General features: G+C 43.4%; 1 protein-coding gene across 1 annotated transcript; it reads left to right on the top strand.

Annotated features, from left to right (window-relative positions):
• Positions 1-5,750: 5,750 nt before the first annotated feature.
• Positions 5,751-17,943, top strand: LOC117668271 (vomeronasal type-2 receptor 26-like). The gene is made up of 4 exons (XM_087885322.1): positions 5,751-5,992; positions 8,890-9,250; positions 14,999-15,125; positions 16,941-17,943. Exons 1-4 carry the CDS (start codon positions 5,751-5,753, stop codon positions 17,840-17,842), a joined length of 1,632 nt encoding a protein of 543 aa, XP_087741448.1. The 3' UTR covers positions 17,843-17,943.
• The last annotated feature ends 5,369 nt before the right edge of the window (positions 17,944-23,312 follow it).

The following is a 23,312-nucleotide window of genomic DNA, read 5'->3' as shown; positions in this document are numbered from 1 at the left end:
TACTCCCCCTTCTCTTATTTCTATGACTTATTCTACCTTTTAATCATGTCACCCTTTATTAAAAGACATTTTTTTCTATCCTACCTAACTTTCTTGTCATGTCACCTACCTAAAAAAAAAAAGAGAGCGAGAGAAAGAAAGAAAGGGAAAAGCAAATCAGAACAACAGCAAAAAAGAGAAATCATCTATCCATCGTCTCTTGCCCGCTTCAATACTTTAATTGCTCTGCTTTTTTTGACTTGCCTCCCATATTCCTCTCTTGGATCTTTATCTTTGTTTGCATCTGCTTCTTGGCTATTCAATCTAATTAATCTGCCTCTTTATTGACACCTGGGCTTTGGCTCGGTTTATTCAGCCTCCTCTTTGTAAGGCTCATGGCAACATAAATGCAAACTTTACATCTGGACACCAACTTATGGAATATATTAAAATCATTTGACCAGCAATAGTACTTAGACTTATATACCGCTTCACACTGCTTTACAGCCTTCTCTAAGCAGTTTACAGAGTCAGCATATTGCCCCCAACAATCTGGGTCCTCATTTTTACTGACCTTGGAAGGATGGAAGGCTGAGTATAATAGAAATCAGAAGCTGGAGAAATGTCCTTTCATCCCAGATATTTTCAGATGGAAACTGTAAAAGATTGAATTTAAGCATCAGATGTGCAGATGAAAGTTGAAGAATTCAAGGACGGAGATAATTACAGCTGAAGGATAATCAGAATACACCTAATTTACTAAAAAGAATAAAATACAAACTGAACACACTTAAATTACTGAAGAAAAGAGAACCCACTATGAGAAATGATAAAAAGACATTGTGGAATGATTGATTTTTTTTTTTAATTTGATTTATATGCCGCCCTTCTCCGAAGACTCAGGGCGGCTTACAATGTGCTCAGCAATAGTTTGATTGATTGATTGATTGATTGATTCGATTTATATGCCTCCCTTCTCCAGAGACTCAGGACGGCTTACAATGTGTTAAGGAATAGCCTTCATACTTTTGTATATACCTGCTTAGTAGGGCTTTTGGCCCCCTCTAAGCGGTGTTCTTTTTTATACAAAGTCAGCTTATTGCCCCCACAATCTGGGTCCTCATTTTACCTACCTCGAAAGGATGGAAGGCTGAATCAACCTTGCAGGAAGAAAATCCAGAATTTAAAACAAAAGATCCTTTTTTTTTTTTAAGTAGCCAGGAAAAATAGAGATGAAAATTTCAGAGGCAAGAAAGTTAAAGAACGATTTGATACAGCCTTTCAACCATCAAGCAAGAAAGGGCAAGAAAAATGCCTCAGTCATGTCGATAAATAGGAAATTAGCAAAAGGAAAAATGCTTTTAAGAGGGTCAGCTTTTGCAAATAAGAAGGGTATGCTGTAATTGATTAAGTCAATGGTTTCTAAATTCCTTTTCAAAATTATTGTATTATAAATACAAGTAGTACATTATATTATTGGGTACAGTGGTATTTATACCTTATTGACTAGAGATTATTAACATTAATGTTTTGGATAACTTAAACCTTTAAAGATAAAGAAGTTTATTTCAGTATTAACTATGATTTCTGAAATGACAATGTTGATAAGCCTGAAGTTGTGTAAATTTTACATCCAAAGCTAAATGTGGCATTAATAAACTACTGGAAAATATACCCAACTCTTTGTTAAACAACAACGGTTTTTGTCTTTATATTGTTACTAAGATTTCCATTGAATTGTTACTTATTGTTTGTCCATATTAAAGGGAAAAAAAGAGACAAAACAAACAATGACAAAAATAAATAGTTTTAAAATAGAAGTTATTTGGTTTCTAAATTCCTGGTTTTTTATGCCTCTACCAAAGAATAAAGTCATTCCTGCGCTTTGAAAGGCATTGGGACTCTTCAAAAGTTAAGTGAGAAGGGTGTTTGCCTGGTGGGGTGAGAATCAGGCCCTAAGGCCTGGAAGGATTCGGGGGAAAGTGAGGGAAAGGCCTGTTTGGAGCCAAGGCACAGGAAGTGGAGCATGGGACATTTGAGGCTTTGGGAGGGCCAGAGCAGGCAAGCCTAGACTAGGCCTTCAATGGCCTCTCTCGTCCAGGAGGCACCCCATGCGCCACTTAACGACTTGCATATTCATTTTAAACAGATTTACAGGCGTGGAAGGGACCTTGTAGGTCATCTAGTCCAACCCCACACTCAAGCAAGTGACCCTACACCAGTGATGGCTAACCTTTTTGCTGTCGCGTGCCAAAAATAAGGGAAACGTGGGGGGGTTGTGCACACATGTGCCCACACCCATAATTCAATGCCCCCCGTGCATGCACACACGACCCCCCCCCCTTTCCCTCTGCTTTTGGCATCCAACTGCAAAAAGGTTAGTGGTGGGCCCGGTAGGCCCGTTTTTCACCTTCCTCAGGCTCCAGAGGCTTTCTTGGCGCCTGGGGAGGGCAAAAACAGCCTTCCCCATTCCCCCAGAGGCCCTCCAGAGGCTGGAAATGGCCCATTTCCCGACTTCCGGTGGGACCCCAAGGCCCAAAAATCAGCTGGAGCTGAGCTAGGGCAATGCTCGTGTGCCCACAGATAATGGCTCCAAGTGCCACCTCTGGCACGCGTGCCATAGGTTTGCCATCACGGCCCTACACCATTTCTGACAGATGGCAGTCCAGTCTCCTCTTGAAAGCTTCTAGTGATGAAGCTGCCACAATTTCTGAAGGCAACTTCTGTTCCATTGGTTGATTGCTCTCACTGTCAGAAAATTCCTCCTTATTTCTAGGTTGAATCTCTCCTGGATCAGTTTCCATCCATTATTCCTTATCTGGCCTTCAGGTGCCTTGGAAAATAGTTTGAACCCCTCTTCTCTGTGGCAGCCCCTCAAATATTGGAACACTGCTATCATATCATCCCTAGGCCTTCACTTCATTAAACCAGACATACCCAATTCCTGCAACCGTTCTTCATATGTTTTAGCCTCCAGCCCCCTAATCATCTTGGTTGCTCTTCTCTGCACTTTTTGTAGCGTCTCAACCTCTTTTTTATAGCGTGTGAATTATTTCATGCTTCAGAAGGTTCCTGCTGCTAAAGCAGCTTTTTCCACACTGCAAGCATCTATAACGTTTCTCTACTGCGTGGATCCATTTATGGCAAGTTAGATGACAGCTTGAAATGAAATGTTTTCCACACGCCAGGCATTTATATGGTTTCTCTCTGGTGTGAAGCCTGTTATGTGGTGTAAAACCAGTACTACGAGGGAAGCATGGGATCCTTTTAAATATTTATTTTCTCTCTGACAGAAGCCCTTTCCACATTCCACACATTTATACGATTTCTCTCCTGTGTTGATCCTTTTGTGGGAAATAAAACCACTCCTTTCACTTAGACTTTTCCCACACACTGTGCATTCATATGGTTTCTCTCTGAGAAGGAATTCTTAGACGTCGCATAAAAATATTCCTGTGAGCGAAGCTCTTTTCCATAGTCTGGGACGTACAGTTAGTCCTTGATTTACAACCACAATTGAATCCAAAATTTTGGGTGGCTTAGTGAGACGTGTTAAGTGCATTTTGCCTCACTTTATGACCTTTCTTGACACAGTTGTTAAGTGAATTTCTGCAGTGGTTAGATTTGTAACATTTGGGAGCCCTCATGTGCTGCCTGCATCCCGCGGATGGAGGACTTGTTTATGTGGCCCGGTTTCTAATATGTCGCAGCCCGGTGCCAGTCCATGGACCGGGGGTTGGGGACCCCTCCCATAAAGGAGTGGCTCCCTATCAACACCAATTGGAATGAGTCTTGGAGAAAGGAACTGAACCAGCGCAATACTACACCACAAAGGCCCAAATGTCATAGCTGGCCCCAAAGAATACCATGGCTGATGGTATCGAAAGTCACAGAGAGGTCAAGGAGAGCAAGTATGAATGCACTACCCCATCCCTCTCTCCCCACTCTCATCTACATGTTGAAAGAAAAAAAACCGGGTCCGGTTCCAAGCTGGGAGAAAGAAGCTAGAAATAAAATGGGGGCTGATTGGAAAGAAGGACTCTGTTTATTGATGAGCAGAACCAACAACAGCATGCGGTTCTGGGACAGCTGACAAATTGGCTTGTTGAGTATATTTATTTATTTATTTATTTATTTATTTATTTATTTATTTATTTATTTATTTATTTATTTATTATATTTCTATACCGCCTTTCTCCCGTAGGACTCAAGGCGGTGTACAGTCAAGAAAAATATAGACACACAAACATCATAAAATTGCTAATTAAAATTATTACTTAGTTTGGTCAATTAAATAAAACCCAGAATTAGATAACATTTAAAAATCATTCACATGTTCGTATGTTTTTTAAAAATATGGATTTTTATTCTGAGAGATTGCTAGGGGATTGTCCAATGTACCGAGCCTTGTATCTTTTGCTATTCTAATGGTGGTGGATTATTCCTATTATGTCTTAAAAGGTCACATCCTGTCCTTAGAATTTGGTTGGGAGAATGCAAATTCTTAATAATCAGCTGGAGCTGAAGGTGTTTTGTTTGTGAATAGATTGGCCCAGTCTTTCTTAATGGGCCCAAAATAATCCATCTCTAAAAACTTCAAGCATCTGCTGGAGGCTGTTGGGGCTGCTTTCTGCCTTTGTTAAGATTTGTCTCCATTTCTCCTTTGGGGAAATACAATATTCTGCCTCTTTTAAGATCCCTCAAAATATTTCATTCTCTGGGCCAGGGGGTTTCCTACATACATGCCCGATCAATGCAGTTACTGCCCCATAATCCAGCCTGAAACCCCACGGAAAGGGATCCAGTAATTTTGGACACTAAATTTCTCCAATTATGTCTCTGTGCCTCAAGCTACAGCAAGAGTTCAGGAGGTCACAGAGGAGATCCTTCTCCCTATTATTATCAACACCATGGTCATTTGCCTGTTATTTTCCTTACTCATTCTCCAGAGATTCCAAAGATTGTCATTGACATAAACATCAGATAGAGGAGTAACGCTAATACTATTTTGCATCAGAAATCCTGGGTAAATAAATGTCCCCAACGCGACAAAGGACTTGGGATAAGGCTAACAAGAGGCCAGGGACTATGCTGGCTGATGTATTCTCATCCCTTTTAGATATGTAATGCCTCATCTGGGCTCTGTCTGAATTTGGAAAAGCATTGTTGGAAGAAAAATCCATCTGGTTCAGTTCCAAGAAACAGAGGCTGAAAAGGCTGATTGGAAAGAAGGTTTAATGATGAACAGAGCCATCAGGGTTTATGGTTCCGGTGCCGCTGACAAAATGGTTGAATGAGTGGGATGGATCTTTATAGGTTTCTGTGACTTTCAAGTTTGAACTGTTCTGGGAGTGGGGCAATAAAGGGGCTGAAAGGTTGCTGGGCAATTCATATTGTGATCCTGTGTTGGATCTTGGGTGAGGGTCTTCTTTCTAATCCTACCATTCTGCCTATGTTCAAACCTTGCTGCAGGGAGTTTCAAAATACCCTGTCTTGAAGGCATTACCAAATCCACATTTCTAAAAGCTGGCCTCCTCAGTTTCTGCTTGGGGGCCATTAAGAAAGACTTGAGTCTGCTTTCCGTCTTTTAAGAGCATGTTTCTCCATTTCTCCCTTTGGGGAAATATAATATTTTGCCTCTTTTAATATTCCCCAAATATTTCATTCTTCTAGGGGGTGGGTGCTGACTTTCTACACCATTGAAGCTTGAAGAGCATTTGTCTTGTTCTCGTTCTCACCCTTCTTCTAGCCATCAAATTAAAGCTTTCAGAATGCAGAAAGCCAAATCGGACAGATCAAAAACGATCCTCTTGCTACTACTGCTGCTGCTGTTGCCCAGTAAAATCTCCGGGATGCTTCCAGCCAAATGTCCCTTAACTTTGGGGAGAGATGAAGAAGAGATATTCAATTACTACAGGCCAGGAGACTATCTCATTGGTGGGCTGATCTCGGCAACCAAAGCTTGGTTTCTACAGCACAGTTTCCGCGAAACTCCCTCGGTTAAATTCTTCTTGTAAGTCGCCCTGTGGCCAATTCCACTTGGCCGATTTCTAAAGCTGTAGCTTTCTCAAACTGATTTCTTTTGAATTTTTAAAGGAAGGTGCCAAAATAGAGTTCTGGAATCTCTCTCGCATTTAAACATTTGTTTCTATCTAATGTATCTGTCTGATTCCTGGAAATATCAGTTCCTTGGTTTTGGTCTCAATTTCTCTAGCATTACTGCAAACATGTCTGCTCGTTCTTGTAAAGGACCTTCCAGCAGATCTCAAAACATAAATCTCATTGCTTAAGTGTGAATACCACTTTATAATGCCTTGGTAAGGCCACACTTGGAATGCTGCATTCAGTTTTGGTCACCACAATGTAAAAAAGATGTGGAGACTCTAGAAAGAGTGCAGAGAAGAGCAACAAAGATGATGAGGGGACTGGAGGCTAAAACATATGAAGAACGGTTGCAGGAACTGGGTATGTCTAGTTTAATGAAAAGAAGCACTAGCAGTGTTCCAATATCTCAGGGGCTGCCACAAAGAAGAAGGAGTCAAGCTATTCTCCAAAGCACCTGAGGGCAGGACAAGAAGCAATGGGTGGAAAATAATCAAGGAGAGAAGAACCTAGAACTAAGGAGAAATTTCCTGACAGTTAGAACAATTGCCTCCAAAAGTTGTGAATGCTCCAACACTGGAAGTTTTTAAAAAGATGTTGGATCACCATTTGTCTGAAGTGGTGTAGGGTTTCCTGCCTAGGCAGGGGGCTGGACTAGAAGATCTCCAAGGTCCCTTCCAACTCTGTTATTCTATTTTCTACTTCTCTGGGGAAAACACATGTTTCATTGTCCTTTTAAGTGGCTTGATAGTACCTGCTTTGCAGAACATTCTGAACAGACAGTGATCGTGCATTCAGGGTTGATAAAGTTGAATGTCTATGGAGATACTCAATCATCCAGGTCATGATTATCCCAAAGGTTCTTTTTTTGTTGTTGTTGTTTCAAGAGGCAACTTGGACTTTCTGGCAGTGACATCTCTGGAAAGAGACCCAAACATCACCATCCTGCCAGCTGATAAAGGAAGATGCATGGTCATCCTGAACATAGATGACTACAAGACCAAGGCAAACAGTCTTTTGAAGGACACTGCTACATGTGAAACTCTGAAGAGAGACCCCACGAGTAGTTACAAGGAAAAGGTCATTGATTTCTTGAAACACCTACTAAAAGGCAATATTACCCTCTTTACTCTGGGGAAGCCACCCCATGCATATATGGGCTCCCCAAAATCCAGAGCTCCATCGAGAAAGTCCAGTTGCCTCTTGGGGAGGTGGAAAAAAGCACTTTTGGGATAAAGTTGAACGGGATAATTGTCATCTCCTCAATAGCTACAGTCTCCTCAGTCGACACAAAGTAATGGAAGGTGGAAATTCCTTCTGAAGATTAAAATGAAAGGAGAACATACTTTGGAACTGAAAGGGAATCTTCATGTAGGGAGGGAGGTGGGTCTTTATCCAAACTCTTCATCCGAAGAAGCAGTCACAAGATCAATCAACTTAGAGAGAGGTTTGCAGATGATGTATCCTAACACAGATCCAGCTTCTGCTGTTGGTTTTGCTGATTAAAATACAGGTATTCCTTTATCTAGTTAGGACCATAACTGAGCCCAACATTTCTGTTGTTAAGTGAGACACTAATTAAGTGAGTTTCGCGCCCTTTTACGACCTTCTTACCACAGTTGTTCAGTGAATCGCTGCAGTGGATAAGTTAGTAACCTAACTGGCTTCCCCGTGGACTTCGCTTGTCAGAAGGTCGCAAAAGGGGATCCCATGACCCTGGGACACATCAATGGTCATAAGTATGAACCAGTTGCCAAGCACCTGAATTTTGATCCCATGATCATGGGGATGTTACAAAGATTGTAACTGTGAAAAACGGTCATAAGTCACTTTCTTTCAATGCCATTGTAACTTTGAATGGTCACTAAATGAACTGTTGTAAGCAGTGGTGAAATCTAAAATTTGTTACTACCGGTTCTGTGGGCGTGGCTTGGTGGTGGTGGGGTAATGTGGGCATGGCCATTTTAAAAAAAACTTTTAAAACCATTTTTTCTACAACCTCTTCAGCGAAGAGGTTGTAAAAAAATGTTTTCAAAAGACTCTGACGATCCCAGCTGAGTTGCCTGATCGACAGAGGCTCTTTTTCTTTTAAAAGCTTCTGCCGATCAGGCAACTCAGCTTGTATCGCCAGAGGCTTTTAAAAGAAAAAAACCCTCTGCCAATCAGGCAACTCAGCTGGGATCATCAGAGGCTTTTAAAAGTATTTTTTCTACAACCTCTGAAGAGGTTGTAGAAAAAATGTTTTTAAAAGCCTTTGACGATCCCAGCTGAGCCGCGCGATCATCAGAGGCTTTTTTTTTTTACTTTTAAAAGCATTTTTTCAGCCGAAGAGGTTGTAGAAAAAATGCTTTTAATAATTAAAAAAAAGCCTCCGATGATCGTGTGGCTCAGCTGGGCATGGGGGGAGGGCAGGGATTTTTGCTACCCGTTCTCCGAACCACCTGCCTCCATTGCTACCGGATCAGGCGATCCAGTCTGAACAGGGAGCATTTCACCCCTGGTTGTAAGTCAAGGACTACTTGTATTGGATGAAATATCTCAGAGTCTCCTATTTGGGCACCTTCTTAGAGCTATTTCAACAGAGCTGGAGGTCTACCTCTCATGGGTACACATTTCCTTTGTGGCTAGTGAATCTTTATGAGAAGAGGTTGAATTATTTGCTTTTGAATTCCAGAATTCTATAAGAGTAAGAATTCTATGATAGGATACATGAATTTGCACCATGTACAGTGTAAAATTCATATCTAACTTTCTTAAGATTTTAATGAATAAACGTATTATGTGCAAAAGGGCCTGATCCATTAGCAGAAGAAGAGGCAGGGGGCTTTGGAAAATTACATTTGTTACTGAAGTCACGTTTTTCACATTCTTCTTCAGGAAAGGACCTACAGACTATTGGAACATCCTCTCCTTCTACTTTGCCATTCGGGACATCAACTGGGATCCCAAGGTTTTACCTAATATCACTCTGGGCTACAACATCCATGACAACTATTTCAACAAGATCATAACATCAGATGCTTTACTGGACCAACTTTCGACTGGGCAGACCAATGTCCCAAATTATAGATGTGGAAAACCAAGAAACCTCCTCGCTGTCCTTGAAGGGGCCAACTCTGACATCTCCATCCAGATTTCAACCATGCTGGGCACCTACAAAATCCCACAGGTAGGGATTTCTCTGACTATGATCTCTTTGGACTTCTTTTTCCTTCCTTTCTATTGTGACAGACCTAATTGTGTCATGTGGTCAAACTGTATATTGATGCACTAACTTCCCAGTCCGGATCAGATACCTATGTTGGCGCCTTGCAAAATGAATATTCACCAGAATCTAACAGAAAGATCTGCCATTTCTGAGCAGAGCAAGCAAAGCAAGCAAAAAATTGTCGGCTTGATCAAAAATGATCTTTTGGAGAAGCATGAGCTTCTCCAAAGGATCCTCTTTGATAGAGCTGACCATTTATTATTATTTTGATTTTCCATTAAAGATGGCACCACCAATGGCAGCCTCAGTGAAATGCTCGGTAGTTGTCTCTTATGATTAATGATTGTAATTATGATTTATGACCTATGACCTATCACTTTGTTGTTGTATGTGTGCACACTGAGAGCTTATGCAGTGGAGATAAATTCCTTGTGTGTCCAATCACACCTGGACAATAAAGAATTCTATTCTGTTCCGTTCCGTTCCGTTCCGTTCCGTTCCGTTCCGTTCCGTTCCATTCCATTCCATTCCATTCCATTCCATTCCATTCCATTCCATTCTATTCTATTCTATTCTATTCTATTCTATTCTATTCTATTCTACTCTACTCTACTCTACTCTACTCTACTCTACTCTACTCTAATTCCATTCCATTCCACTCCATGCCACTCTGTTTTCTATTTTCTATTTTCTGTTATTATAATGCTATGCTATGCCATGCTATATTCTATTTTATTCCTATTCCTATTCTCACCATCCTCCCAAGTTGGCTGAGGGGCACTTCTGCCTTCCTTTGTGCTTACAAAGTGCAGGATCAGATCAAAAGAGGAAAAGTTTCAGAGAAAGTGAAATTCAGAATAAATCTGGTGTCTTTCTAGCACTTGGGAATTTTGGTTTCAGAACCTAATTGGGTGGCTGAAATTCTTTATTTATTCTCTCTTGGGATAATCACAGATTTTCTGTGGCATAGCAATAGCACCAGCGCTTAGACTTATACAGATAGTCCTCGACTTAGGACCAGAATTGAGCCCAGAATTTATGTTGCTAAGTTCTCTTTCTTTCCCTCCCTCCCTTTCTTCTTCTTTTCTCTCTCCTTCCTTCCTTCTCTCTTCTCCACACCATTCCTTCTCTTCTCTTCTCTTCTCTTCTCTTCTCTTCTCTTCTCTTCTCTTCTCTTCTCTTCTCTTCTCTTCTCTACTCTACTCTACTCTACTCTACTCTACTCTACTCTTCCCCCTCCCCTTCTCTTCTCTTCTCCTCCTTGGAGAAGTGGAATTGGCATTCCACTTGCTGAAACTTCTTCCTTTCTGTTTCAGATCAGTTATACTTTTGTTTCGCAAGTTTTCAGTGACAAAACACTCTTCCCTTTTTTCTACCATATGGTCCCGAAAGAAGGAGCGCACTACCCAGGGATTGTCCAACTGCTTCTGCACTTCGGGTGGACTTTGGTAGGGCTCCTTGCTCCAAATACCAATACCGGAGAGAGAGCCATGAAGACTTTGAACCCAATGCTGCTCAAGAACGGCATTTGTGTTGTTATAACACAAACTTTTTCTGAGGAAGCCAGCTATATGGTCATCCAGTCTGCTCTGTTCCAGAGATGGAGTCAAGTCAATGTCTTTGTTTACTGTGCTGAGGTGAGCTCTTTCCTTCAAGGATTATATCTGATTCACAAAACGGCGGAAAGCTTGATCCAGCCCGTTGTAGGCAAAGTCTTAATAATCACAGCCTTGTGGGATGTCTCATTGCCACTGCTCAATAACGAACTCTCTTTCCAGTACTTCCATGGGTTTTTCTCTTTCCTCATCCAGTCACATGACACGATGAAATTTGATTTTCAGGTCCCTTATTCTGCTATCGAGCAATTTGTGAATTGGTCGTTTAACTGTAATGATACAAAACAGGCTCTCTCCGTGAAAGAATGGAGAAGATGCACGGAAAAAGAGCAACTGGACACTCTGTCTGAAGAGGAGATCGAAACAATCTTGTCTCTAGACAGGTTCTACATTCATGATACCATCTGGGCTGTTGCCCGTTCTTTAGATGCTGCCTATTTGTCCAGATCCAAAAAGATGGAGGTGAAGCATGGGAACAGAAGAGGTGCTCCAACGTTGGAACCATGGCAGGTATTTTCCCTCCTGTACCTGGGAATCCATTCTCCAATTCCTTCTTGTTAGCCATTTTGAAAACTTAGCTCATCCTTAGACTCTCTCTCTCTCTCTCTTACTGCTTATCTTTCACCCCACTGTTTCTACTATTATCCCTTCCTAATTATTTACTTTTGCTCCCTTGCAAATTTTTTATCCTTATTGGACCCTGGAAGAATTTGCAACAGGTAGCAAAGAGGGTCTTCTACAAATTAAGGTCAAATTTATTTTTATTAGATCTATATCGTAGTTTTCGTTCAAACACTCAAGTCTTAGAGGGTGCTGGATACTCCGTAATTTTCTTGATGCTCAGAAATTATTATGAATGCTAAGGTTAGGTATATTTTATGGTTATAGCAATAGAACCTTGCAAATCTGAACGTATTCCCTCTCTTCCTTTATTTTCATGAGAACTAGGAAGATTCAAGTTTGAAATGCTTTCTCAGGGTACGCTTCTGGGCCAGACTCAAATTGCTTTTATCTGACCATTGTCTTGGTTGTGGCTCTTTCTCCTTCTTCTTCAAGATTATTCTTACTGCCCATTACAGGGGGCTAGTCCTTGCCATTTGTCCCAACTTCTCAATTTTGCCTGCAGGCCTGGGACTTCATACTCATTGTCCATCTAACTTCTTACAGGATTGACCCTGTTTCATTTCTACATTAGTCAAAGTTGGCTAGGCAGAGCCAGATTTTTTATATTTGATCTACTGTATGCATCCTCTTTATATATTTCTTAAATAGATAAGTCTTAAATATGTCTTCAGATTAATTTACAAATATGTGTATGCATTTCAATTCTAAATAATACCTTTTAAAAGCCATTTTACCGTAAAAATATTTTATATTAGCTTCATTTATTATATCAGGGTTATTTATATGTAAATGCCATTGACATTTTTTGCCTTTATTTTATTTATTTATTTATTTTATTTATTAATTTAATTTGTATACCGCCCTTCTCCCAGAAGGGACTCAGGGCGGTGAACAGCCAAAATTAAAAAACATACAAATACAAAAGTTAAGATAATTAAAAAGAATTAAATCACTGGCTTCCCAATTTAAAACCCCCAAATCCATAAAATTTAAAATCCCAATTAAAAACCATTTAGGCTAGGCCGGCTTGATGGAATAAAAACGTCTTCAGGGCTTTACGGAAGGTCCAGAGGTCCGGGATCAATCGTATTCCAGGAGGCAGCTCATTCCACAGGGCGGGTGCCCCCACAGAGAAGGCTCTCCCCCTGGGGGCGGCCAGCCGACATTGCCTGACCGACGGCACCCTGAGGAGGCCCTCTCTGTGAGAGCGTATTGGCCGGTGGGAGGTTATCGGTAGCAGCAGGCGGTCTCGCAAATACCCTGGCCCTAAGCCATGGAGCGCTTTAAAGATGAGAACCAACACCTTAAAGTGCACCCGGAAGACCACCGGGAGCCAATGCAGCTCGTGCAGGAGAGGTGTCACGTGGGAGCGCCACGTCGCTCCCAAAATATTTTTTTTGTTTGGTACAACTTACTTATGGCATATCTTTTGAAATTAGAATTTATTAAAAGATGCCTGGAGCAGGAAATGTAGATGAATTTTTTAACTGCGTGATAAGACTATTGTAATTAAGTTGGTGACACCCTGATGATTTTCATGATTCTCCCAAATGTGCAACATTCAGTAATCAGGCTCAATTTATGAAACCCAATGTTGTCAACGCAGGTTGCAGGATTTAGCAACAAAACAATGTACAGGCAGTCCTTGAGTTACAACCGCAGTTGAGCCCAAAATTTTATGTTGCTAAGTGAAACATTTGTTAAGTTAATTTCACAACTTTCCTTGCCACAGGTGTTAAGGGAATCAATGCATTTGTTAAATTAGTAACTTAGGTTGTTAAGCGAATCTGGCTCCCCCATTGACTTTGCTGGTCAGAAGGTCGCAAAAGAGGATTGCATGACCACGGGACTGCAGCTGTCAAAAAGATGAAGCATCTGAATTTTGATCACACTAAGAGCCTTGATAGTACAGGGGTTTAGTGCACCCTGTTATTAACACAGCTGCCTGCAATTTCTGCTGGTTCGAATCTCTCCAAGGCTCAAGGTTGACTCAGCCTTCCATCCTTTCTAAGGTAGGTGAAATGAGGACCCAGTTTGTGGGGGCAATAAGCTGACTTTGTATAAAATATACAAAAGAATGAAGGCTATTGCTTAACGCATTGTAAGCCGCCCTGAGTCTCCGGAGAAGGGCGGCATATAAATCAAATTTAAAAAAAAATCAAAAAAAATATCACATGATCTTGGGGATGCTGCAATGGTCGTAAGTGTGAAAAATGGTCATAAGTCACTTTTCCAACACCGTTGTAACTTTCAACGGTCACATTAAATATATCAATATGTCTAGCAGATGTCTAGAACAATCCCTGAACTGTAAAAGATGCGATTACGAAATGGGCGGCTGAGATAAGAAATGTTACTTCGTGTTTTCTACAGGCTGCAGTTTTCTCTTCCACTTTAGCTTCATCCTCTCCTTCAGAGCTCCAGGTTTCACAATTCTTCCATGAAAGGGGTACGTTTGGATGAGACGGGAGTGCTAACAGCCGACTTTGACATAATAAATTGGGTCGTCGTCTCCAACGAGAAAATGACCAGAGTCAAATTTGCAACGCTGGAGAGCCAGGGAGCTGAAAACTTCAAATTTATTATTAGCCAGGATGGTATTGAGGACTTGAATTGGCTTAACAAGGTAGGTGTTATGTATTGTATATAGTTGTCAGTTGAAGTTCTCAGTCTGGTCCTCTGTTGGAGCGGGAAAATACTCTCTCCTGATTGGTTGTGGGCTGATCAGCTTCCCTATAAAAGGAGCTGTGTTAGCCAGGGAGCAACAGTTGCCTCACAGGCAGTATTGAATAAACAGCTGTTAGAAATCATTTGGCCTCACCTCCATTCTTCACTCAGAACATAAAAGTATAGAAATTTAATTGCTTCACTTCACTGTGTGCTGGTCTTTGAAGAACATTGGTAGATCTTCCAAGCAGTTGCTTCCAATATTAGTCAGGGTCAAATAAGTGGACTCTCTTCAATAAGATAGAGGGCATTTTTCTTAGCTCTGCTTCTCGGGCCAGCAAGAGAAATAATGCCGCATGAGATACTTTGTCCCCCATTACTGAGCTGAGCTTGTCGATCGAAAGGTTGGCAGTTCAGCGGTTTGAATCCCTAGTGCCGCATAATGGGGTGAGCTCCCATTACTTGTCCCAGCTTCTGCCAACCTAGCAGTTCGAAAGCATGTAAAAAATGCAAGTAGAAAAATAGAGACCACCTTTGGTGGGAAGGTAACAGCATTCAGTGTGCCTTTGGCGTTTAGTTATGCTGGCCACATGACCACGGAGACGTCTTCGGACAGCGCTGGCTTTTTGGCTTTGAAACGGAGATGAGCACCATCCCTTAGAGTCGGAAACAACTAGCACATATGTGCGAGGGGAACCTTTACCTTTACCTTAAAGTGACAATAAAGTTATTTTAAGTCTAAGTCCTTAGACTTAGTAAGCCTTGGTTTACTTTCCTTGATCTTTTCTCTTTGTGTGTGTAGACTTTCCCTCCTTCCCAGTGTGTGGAAAATTGCCGGCCCGGATCCATCAAGGTGGCCCGTGAAAGCGAACCTGTTTGTTGCTACGATTGTGTTCCTTGCGCAGAGGGGACTATGTCTACTCAACATGGTAAGAAGGAGAGTTTAGGCGGGGAAATTTATTTATTTATTTATTTATTTATTTATTTATTTATTTATTTATTTATTATTTAAATTTTTACACCGCCCTTCTCCCGAGGGACTCAGGGCGGTGCACAGCCACAATAAAATACATAAATCCATAAAATTTAAAAACAATTTAAAACATATTAAATAATTTTGGCTCTATATTAAAACTAAAACACCCATTAAAATTCGTTATAAAGCCAGCCCAGCCTGTTGAAACAGTAGAGTCTTAAGGGGACTGCGAAAGGTACGTAGGTCAGGGATCATACGAACCTCCGGGGGCAATTCGTTCCAGAGGGCAGGTGCCCCCACAGAGAAGGCTCTCCCCCTGGGGATCGCCAGTCAATATTGTTTGACCGACGGCACCCTGAGGAGTCCCTCTCTGTGGGAGCATATTGGCCGGTGGGAGGCTATCGGTGGCAGAACGCGTTCTCGTAAGTACCCAGGTCCTAAGCCATGGAGCGCTTTGAAGGTGTTAACCAACACCTTGAATTGCACCTGGAAGACCACCGGAAGCCAGTGCAGCTCACGCAGGAGCGGTGTTACATGGGTGCGCCGTGTCGCTCCCATAATCACCCGCGTGGCCGCATTCTGGACCAGTTGGAGCCTTCGAGTGCTCTTCAAGGGGAGCCCCATGTAGAGAGCATTACAGTAGTCCAGACGGGAAGTGAAAATGGGCTTACACAGACAGTTTTCAATGAGAAAGTACCAGTAGACATTCCTTAACGACTGTCAAGTTACGACAATCTTGGAAATGGTATTTTATGGCCTGTAAAACACTTCAGCCATTATAAAACATTGCATTGCCCACCAATCACACGACTGCATTTTAGGCACTTGGCAATCAACTCATATTTATAATCAGCTGAAGGATCCTCTGGCCACGTGATCACATTTTGCGTCTTTTTTTTTTTTTTTTTTTTGCTAATTTCTGGCAAAAAATGCCCATTCAGAAGAATGGATACACTTAAACGATTTGTTTAATGACCAGAATAAAAAAAGAGATTGTAAAAGCAACCATGGAAATGAAAACACATGGGGAAAATGTAACGGTAGCAGGTTTGAGGTTACTTGTCTACAGTGTTGGAATAGATAGGGAAAATATCACCTTAATATCAACACAGCAAACAATGAGAAAAGGTAACTGTGTGATGCAAAGTTTTCCAGACTTCATCCATACTACTGACTGCCACAGTTCTCCATTCCCAGAAACATGCAGGATATCAGTTATGCATTTTCTGGCTCTTGAATCATGAGTGATTAGTTTCCCCTAAACTCCATTGAAGATATTATCTAGCCTGGCAATGAAACATTCATAAGGGACGCGGTGGCTCACTGGCTAAGACGATCGAAAGCTCAGTGAGCTTGTCGATCGAAAGGTCGGCAGTTCAGCAGTTCGAATCCCTAGTCCCGCTTAATGGGGTGAGCTCCTGTTACTTGTCCCAGCTTCTGCCAATCTAGCTGTTGTAAAAAAATGCAAGTAGAAAAATAGGGACCACCTTTGGTGGGAAGGTAACAGGGTTCTGTGCGCCTTTGGCGTTTAGTCATGCCGGCCACATGACCACAGAGATGTCTTTGGACAGCGCTGGCTCTTCGGCTTTGAAACGGAGATGAGTACCGCCCCCTAGAGTCGGGAACGACTAACACATATGCGTGGGAAAACCTTTACCTTTTAATGAAATATTGAGAAAGCAACCCATAAGCTTGGAGAATGAACCTTCACTCTCAATCATGAGTTTAAATCATGAATGTAAAAGAATAATGTTTTTCTTCTTTTCAGATGCAGAGAAATGCACCAAATGTCCAGAAGATGAGTATCCAAATGAAGACCGAGATCAATGTGTCCCTAAAATTATAAATTTTCTGAGCTATCAAGGACATTTGGGGATCATCTTAGCTTCGATTTCCCTCTTCTTGTCCTTAGTCACAGGATTTGTGTTGGGAATCTTCATTAAATTCCTAGAAACTCCCATTGTCAAAGCCAACAACCGGGACCTCTCTTATGTCCTCCTCGTCTCCCTCCTGCTTTCTTTCTTGTCCTGCTTCCTCTTCATTGGCCGGCCAAGCAAAGCCACCTGTCTCCTCCGCCAAACAGCCTTCAGCATCATCTTCTCGGTTGCTGTCTCTTCTGTCTTGGCCAAAACAATCACGGTGGTGATGGCCTTCCTGGCCACAAAGCCAGGGAATCGGGTAAGGAGATGGCTGGGAAAGAGCTTCACCAACAGTCTCATTCTTCTCTGTTCTAGTGTCCAAATTGTTCTGTGCTCCTCTTGGTTAGGGCTACAGCCCCCATTTCCGGACTCTGATAAGAACTCTCAGCCAGGAGAAATCCTCCTGCTGTGCAATGAAGGCTCTCTTGCTATGTTCTATGGCGCTCTTGGCTACATGGGCTTCCTGGCTGCCATCTGTTTTGTGGTGGCTTTCCTAGCCAGGAATCTGCCTGGGGCCTTCAACGAAGCCAAGCTGATCACCTTCAGCATGCTGGTCTTCTGCAGTGTTTGGGTGTCCTTCGTGCCTACCTACCTGAGCACCAAGGGGAAGTACATGGTGGCTGTGCAGGTCTTCTCCATCTTGGCCTCCAGTGCTGGGCTGCTGAGCTGCATCTTCTTCCCCAAGTGTTACATTATTGTACTAAGGCCTGATCTGAATACAAAAGAGCATTTAACGATAAAAATGAAATAGAAAAGTGATCCTTCCATAAGGATACTTCAAGAGTGTTATCTAAAATCATCCATTCATATTTAATAATTGGTCATATTATCAATGAGCATCTCCCCCTCTTCATCCCACCCCATTTGTGCTTAGATAATATTTAAGTAATTCTTCTTGGGATATAATTTGTTTGTTTAGGTGTGTGTTTTACATTTCTAAAATAGACACAACACTTCTTATACATGTTAGTTTTCCATAATAAAAAGATTGAATTGTCGTATGAAACAAATGAGTCATGTTCATTAAGTGGCATATAGAAGAATGGAACTGAGAGTTATCACAGGCCCAGAGGTCCCATATCAATTCAGATTTTTCAAGCACCATCTTTTGTATGTAGTCTGCCAAGGTTCCGAGTAATGAACCCAAACAATCCAGCAATTCTGAGACTTTCGGCTTTCTCAAAGAATTGCTTTATTGAGTACATCATTTCGGCACGTTTGAAATGCAAAACCAGCTCTGGCTATTTCCCGCGCTTTCAGTATAATTAAAGAACAGACAGTTCCTTCCATCTTTGTCACAGGTCACATTGTCCAATTAGGTATTCTGGAGTCTCCTTGGTAACCTCTTCCAGTCTCTGGCCAGCACCTGGTAGGTGTCAACTCTGAAGCTGATCTGGCCGGAGCCATCTTGGAGCTTTAGTGATGCCACACTGCAACAAGGGATAGGGAGGGGGGAGGATTAGAGATAGCTGGGGTTGTGTAGTCAAAATAAAATACTTTCTCTTGGGAACCAAGGATGTTCTCACACCTGGCCGGAGGAAGGAGGAGTGATGTCACCAGACCAGCGGACGCTGCCTTGATTTGGCAGTGTGACTGATTGTTTGGGGTTGAGGGGATTTTTTTTTTACTTTTAATTAGGTGAAAACCAAGAGTTGTTTTTTTTTCATATTTTTTTATTATTAAATTTTTTTTTAACATACATGAATCATAATATATAATATAACAATATACACAATACAAACAATCAACGAGTGCTCTCCCACCCCTCGGGATCATTCCTGCTTCCAAAATCTTAACGCTTCTTCTGGTGGTGGGATCCCCCTTCCTCCAGAAAACACATATATTAGGAACTGTTTCCAGATTCCACTGAATTCATTTACTTTCATTATGCCCCTCCTTACTTTAATATTACAAGTCAATTTATCATTTATGGCAATATCCCATACTTCCTTATACCATTGGTATAAGGTACATCTACCACCAAGAGTTGGTTTTCACCAGTTATGTGCCAATATGATATTTCCAATAAAGCTATTCTTTGAGGAATCCACCCGCCTCAGAGTTTTTGCTTGCAATGGATCTATTTCTTGGAACCCTGATAGTAGGATGACCTTGGTTCCCACAAGATAGTGAGTTGTTGATGTCTGGTCTGACATTCCAAAGCTCCCTTCTCCCCCCAAATTGTGTCAAGCTGAGAAACAGAGAAAATGGCTGTGACGTGCCCGATCTGTTTTGAAGTTGACATAGTCCTCAACATATGACAACAGTGGGGAACAGCATTTCTATTTCTAAGCAAGGCAGTTGTAAAGTGAGTCATGCCCAATTTAATGACTTTTTTGGCCACAGTTAAGCAAATCACTACATTTGTTAAATGAATCATTCAGTTGTTTAAGCAAATCCAGCTTTTTATTTATTTTATTTTTATTTATTTAATTTATATACCGCCCTTCTCCCGAAGGACTCAGGGCGGTGAACAGCCATAATAAAAACAATGTACAAAAATAGAATTTAAAAGCAGCCTAAAATAATTAAATCATAGGCCGAATTTAAAACTCTCATTTTAAAACCAATTTTTAAAACCCCATTAAAACCAAATTAAAATCATGTATCCCATCAGAGCGGCTTGCTGGAATAACAGGGTCTTCACTGCACGACGGAAGGCGCGGAGGTCGGGGATCCTTCGTATGACCAGGAGTAATTCATTCCAGAGGGTAGGGGCCCCCACAGAGAAGGCTCTCCCCTTGGGGGTCGCCAGTCTACATTGTTTGGCTGACGGCACCCTGAGGAGGCCCTCTCTGTGTGAGCATACCGGTCGTTGACATTGACTCTGCTTATTGGGAAGCCATCTGGGAAAGTCACAAATGGCAATCACATGACTCCTGGGATCCTACAGCCATTCATAAATACATGCCCCTTGCCGACAGTTCTGAAGATATGGGGATGCTGCAACAGTCATAAATAGGAGGACTGGAGGTAAGTTTTTCAGTGTCATTGTAACTCCAAACAGTCACTAAACGAATGGTAGGACTAGACGTATATCTATTTGCTGATAAAGGATTACATCTAAATCTCATCCCAACTGTTGATTGATGGTATTGAAAGGAATCTAGAAGAATCAGCAGGGATCCATAACAGGGGTGGGTTCCAAATCTTTTTACTACTGGTTCTGTGGGTGTGGCTTGTTTGGTGGGTGTGGCTTGGTGGTCATGTGGCTGGACATGGCTTGGTGGTCAAGTGACTGAGTAGGCGTGGCCAACTCGACGTCACTCACAACAAGGTGGGGCGGCATCTTGCTGTGAGTGACATTGTGTTGGCCATGCCCACTCAGTCACATGACTGATGCTGCAGAGACAGAGCGATTTCCTACGTACCTCTCCCCCCCTTGGGCTGACAAAATAAAAGCCTGCCTGCCGAGCAGCCTGGACTGGAAAATGCATGGCTGGAGCGGAGGAACATTTAACAAGCTCCAAACTGTTGCTGCAAGCCTGGGTTTTGTTTTGGGGTGGTTTTTTTCTTTTACCAAACAATTTCTGTGCTGCCACATGTTAGTGTACCTCGCTGTTGCGGCGCTGCTTGTTGCTGCTGTGGTCGTTGGGGCTGCTCAATTTAAAGAATCATACCGGCTCAGCTCAGGGTGACTGTGAGGAGCAAGAGGAGAAGCAAGGCACTATTGTGGCCCGTACGCAGCCTGTGCGGCTGGTGGCTGATTCGGACAGCAAGGAGGCTGGTGTGGTGCTGCATCAGCAGCCTGTTTAGCTGGCACTCGAGTCAGACAGTGAGGAGGCTGAAGAAGATGTGGTGCCAGAGGCAGGGATTCAGCCAGGGCCTTCAGAACCTCCAGAAGCTCCCTTAAGTGAAGAGGACGAAGAGGAGGAGCCTCTTCTCGATGCACGGGCGCGCAGAGCTTCCAAAAGGCAGGAGTGGCTCCTCAGGAGGAGGTCTCTTTGAGAGTAAGGCTTGGGGCTAATTGGCCACTCCCTCAGCGTATTTAAGGAGGAACACCGACTGAAGCAATTTTGCAGGGAACAACTTTGTTCACTCTCCTTCGTGCCTTGATCTTAGTTCTCTGCAAATTGCTTCTGGGCTTTCTGCCAACCATAGTAAGATTAAGATTATTTATTCTTTGAATTCTTGTAGGCTATTAAGAAAGTTAATTAACAGCCTTTGTTTGAAAAAAAAAACTGATTTAATTTAGTAAACTAAGGTTTGTACAGACTTTGTGTGTGCTGCGTTCTTTGGGGTCCGTAGCTGGGGCAGAACAGGCGCTTGCCCCACAGCGGCCAACTTCGCACGCTCTTGTTCCCGTGCATGTTTTCCCACTCTCATCCAGCATGCGCAAGGGGTGTGAAGGGAGGCAGACACCGCGCTGAGAAGCCGAGAGCAAAAGTAGCGGAGGTGAGGGCGACAGGGGTGTGTGTGTGTGTGTGTCCCTCCGTGGTCTCCTCCCAGGTGACAGCCAGGGCTTCACACACACACACACACACACACACACACACACACACCCCTGTTGCCCCCGCTACTTTGCTCTCAGCTTCTCGGCGCTCTTAAAGTGGATCTTGAAGAGCTGGAAGAAGTTTCCTTAGATCGCCACCAAACTCATTGTTGGGAGTGTCAGGGTAGCCCCTGAATATACGAGAAGTGTTGGGCAAAGTTCTTCCAAAGCTCGCCCAAGTCTTCTCCTCCTTGCGTGTTTGCTCTGTGATATGTCCATCACTTCCGTCCCCAGCAGCCCTCCCCTTCTTTGCAAAGTAAAGAGTCTTTTCATCCTTCTCAAGATCCCTGATCCTCCCCTATCACTGTCGGAGACATTGGTTTACACTCACACACCCACACCCGTTCTCCTCGCCCTCCCTTTGCCTTTCTCTGCTGGAAATCCTGGCCCATAGCAATGAAAGGAAAACATCATTAACCCTTGCCTGCTGCTGCCGCTGCCGCTTCTTCCTTCTCTCTGCTAGCAGAAGTCAGAGAAGAAAAGGCAGTTGCTTTGCTGTGCATTTCTCCGCATTTCCATCCCAAGACAGCCACAGCCACCCTCCTAACTGCCGTTGGGAAGGTGATGCTTGTGGCAGATGGGAGGGCAGCTGTGGCTGACTTGTGATAGAAACGTGGAGAAACGCCTGATGAAGCAACTGCCTTTTCCTCTCTGGCTTCTGCTAGCAGAGAGAAGGAAGAGGCAGAGGTGGTGGCGGCAGCGGCAGCGGCAATGGAAGGCAAGGGGCTGATCCAGGGGTGAAATCCAGCAGGTTCTGACAGGTTCTGGAGAACCTGTAGCGGAAATTTTGAGTAGTTTGGAGAACCCGCAAATACCACCCCTGGCTGGCCCCCGAGTGGGGTGGGAATGGAGATTTTGCAGTATCCTTCCCCCAGGAATGGGGAGGGAATGGAGATTTTGCAGTATCCGTCTCCTGCCATGCCCACCAAACCAAACCGTGCCAACCAAGCCACGCCCACACAACTGGTAGTAAAAAAAATTGGATTTCACCACTGGGCTGATCGCAGCCAGTGTGGTTACCTGGCGGGCTCCCTTTGTGTGGCTCACTTCAGTGCCGCCAAATACACACACAAGGAGGCCTCCTTGGAGATGCTTCAGAAGCTGAGGCTCCCCCCCCCTGCAGCAGCCTCAAGGGCTTTGCGGCGCGGAGGACGCCTCCTCCTGAGGTTTGGGGAGAGAAGTGGGGCACGTTAAAGTAAGATAAAAGGGAAGCACGGTGGGGTGGGTGGCAAGCTGGCGATAGGGACACTGGGAAGGCAGCATGGAAGGCAGGCAAACATGGCACGGCTTTGGGGAATGGAGTAAGCTGCTAGCTCTCTTCCCCACAGCCCGGCCATGCTTGCCTGCCTTCCATGTGGCCTTCTGCTTGCCTGACTTCGCAAGTTGGCCACCGGGATGCTGGGAAAGCAGCGTGGAAGGCAGGGAAGCATGGCAGGGCTACAGGTTGCGGGGAAGAGAGTAGGGGAGGCAGGCTGGGACGGGGGGAGGTCAGGGGCAGCTAGGTAGGCTGTGACTTGCAGGCTTACCTGGCAGGCAAATCAGGGCCGCTCAGTTGGAGCGCAGTGCTTCAGGCAGGCAAGCTGCAAGCGAGGACCCACACAGCATAAGGGAGGAGTGACTGGGTGGAGGTGTGCAGTGCGAGCGAGCATCGGGCAGCCGGGGCGAGCAAGCGGGACTGGTTTGGGGGCGTGGCCAGCCAGCGATTACTAGCGGTGTGGCGAACCAGCCC

This window comes from Pantherophis guttatus, chromosome 2 (assembly GCF_059756535.1).
Source record: "Pantherophis guttatus breed Tessera chromosome 2, ASM5975653v1, whole genome shotgun sequence".
In the NCBI taxonomy this organism is placed as follows: domain Eukaryota; kingdom Metazoa; phylum Chordata; class Lepidosauria; order Squamata; family Colubridae; genus Pantherophis; species Pantherophis guttatus.
The sequence above is the reverse complement of the archived record's forward strand: the minus strand, read 5'-3'. Positions and strand labels throughout refer to the sequence as shown.

Excerpts from the sequence above, each read along its gene's own strand:
- LOC117668271 (XM_087885322.1), top strand. The coding sequence starts at position 5,751 with ATGCAGAAAGCCAAATCGGACAGATCAAAAACGATCCTCTTGCTACTA. Across the intron at positions 9,251-14,998 it reads GCACCTACAAAATCCCACAG|ACTTTCCCTCCTTCCCAGTG; the intron begins GTAGGGATTTCT and ends TTGTGTGTGTAG. Across the intron at positions 15,126-16,940 it reads GACTATGTCTACTCAACATG|ATGCAGAGAAATGCACCAAA; the intron begins GTAAGAAGGAGA and ends TCTTCTTTTCAG.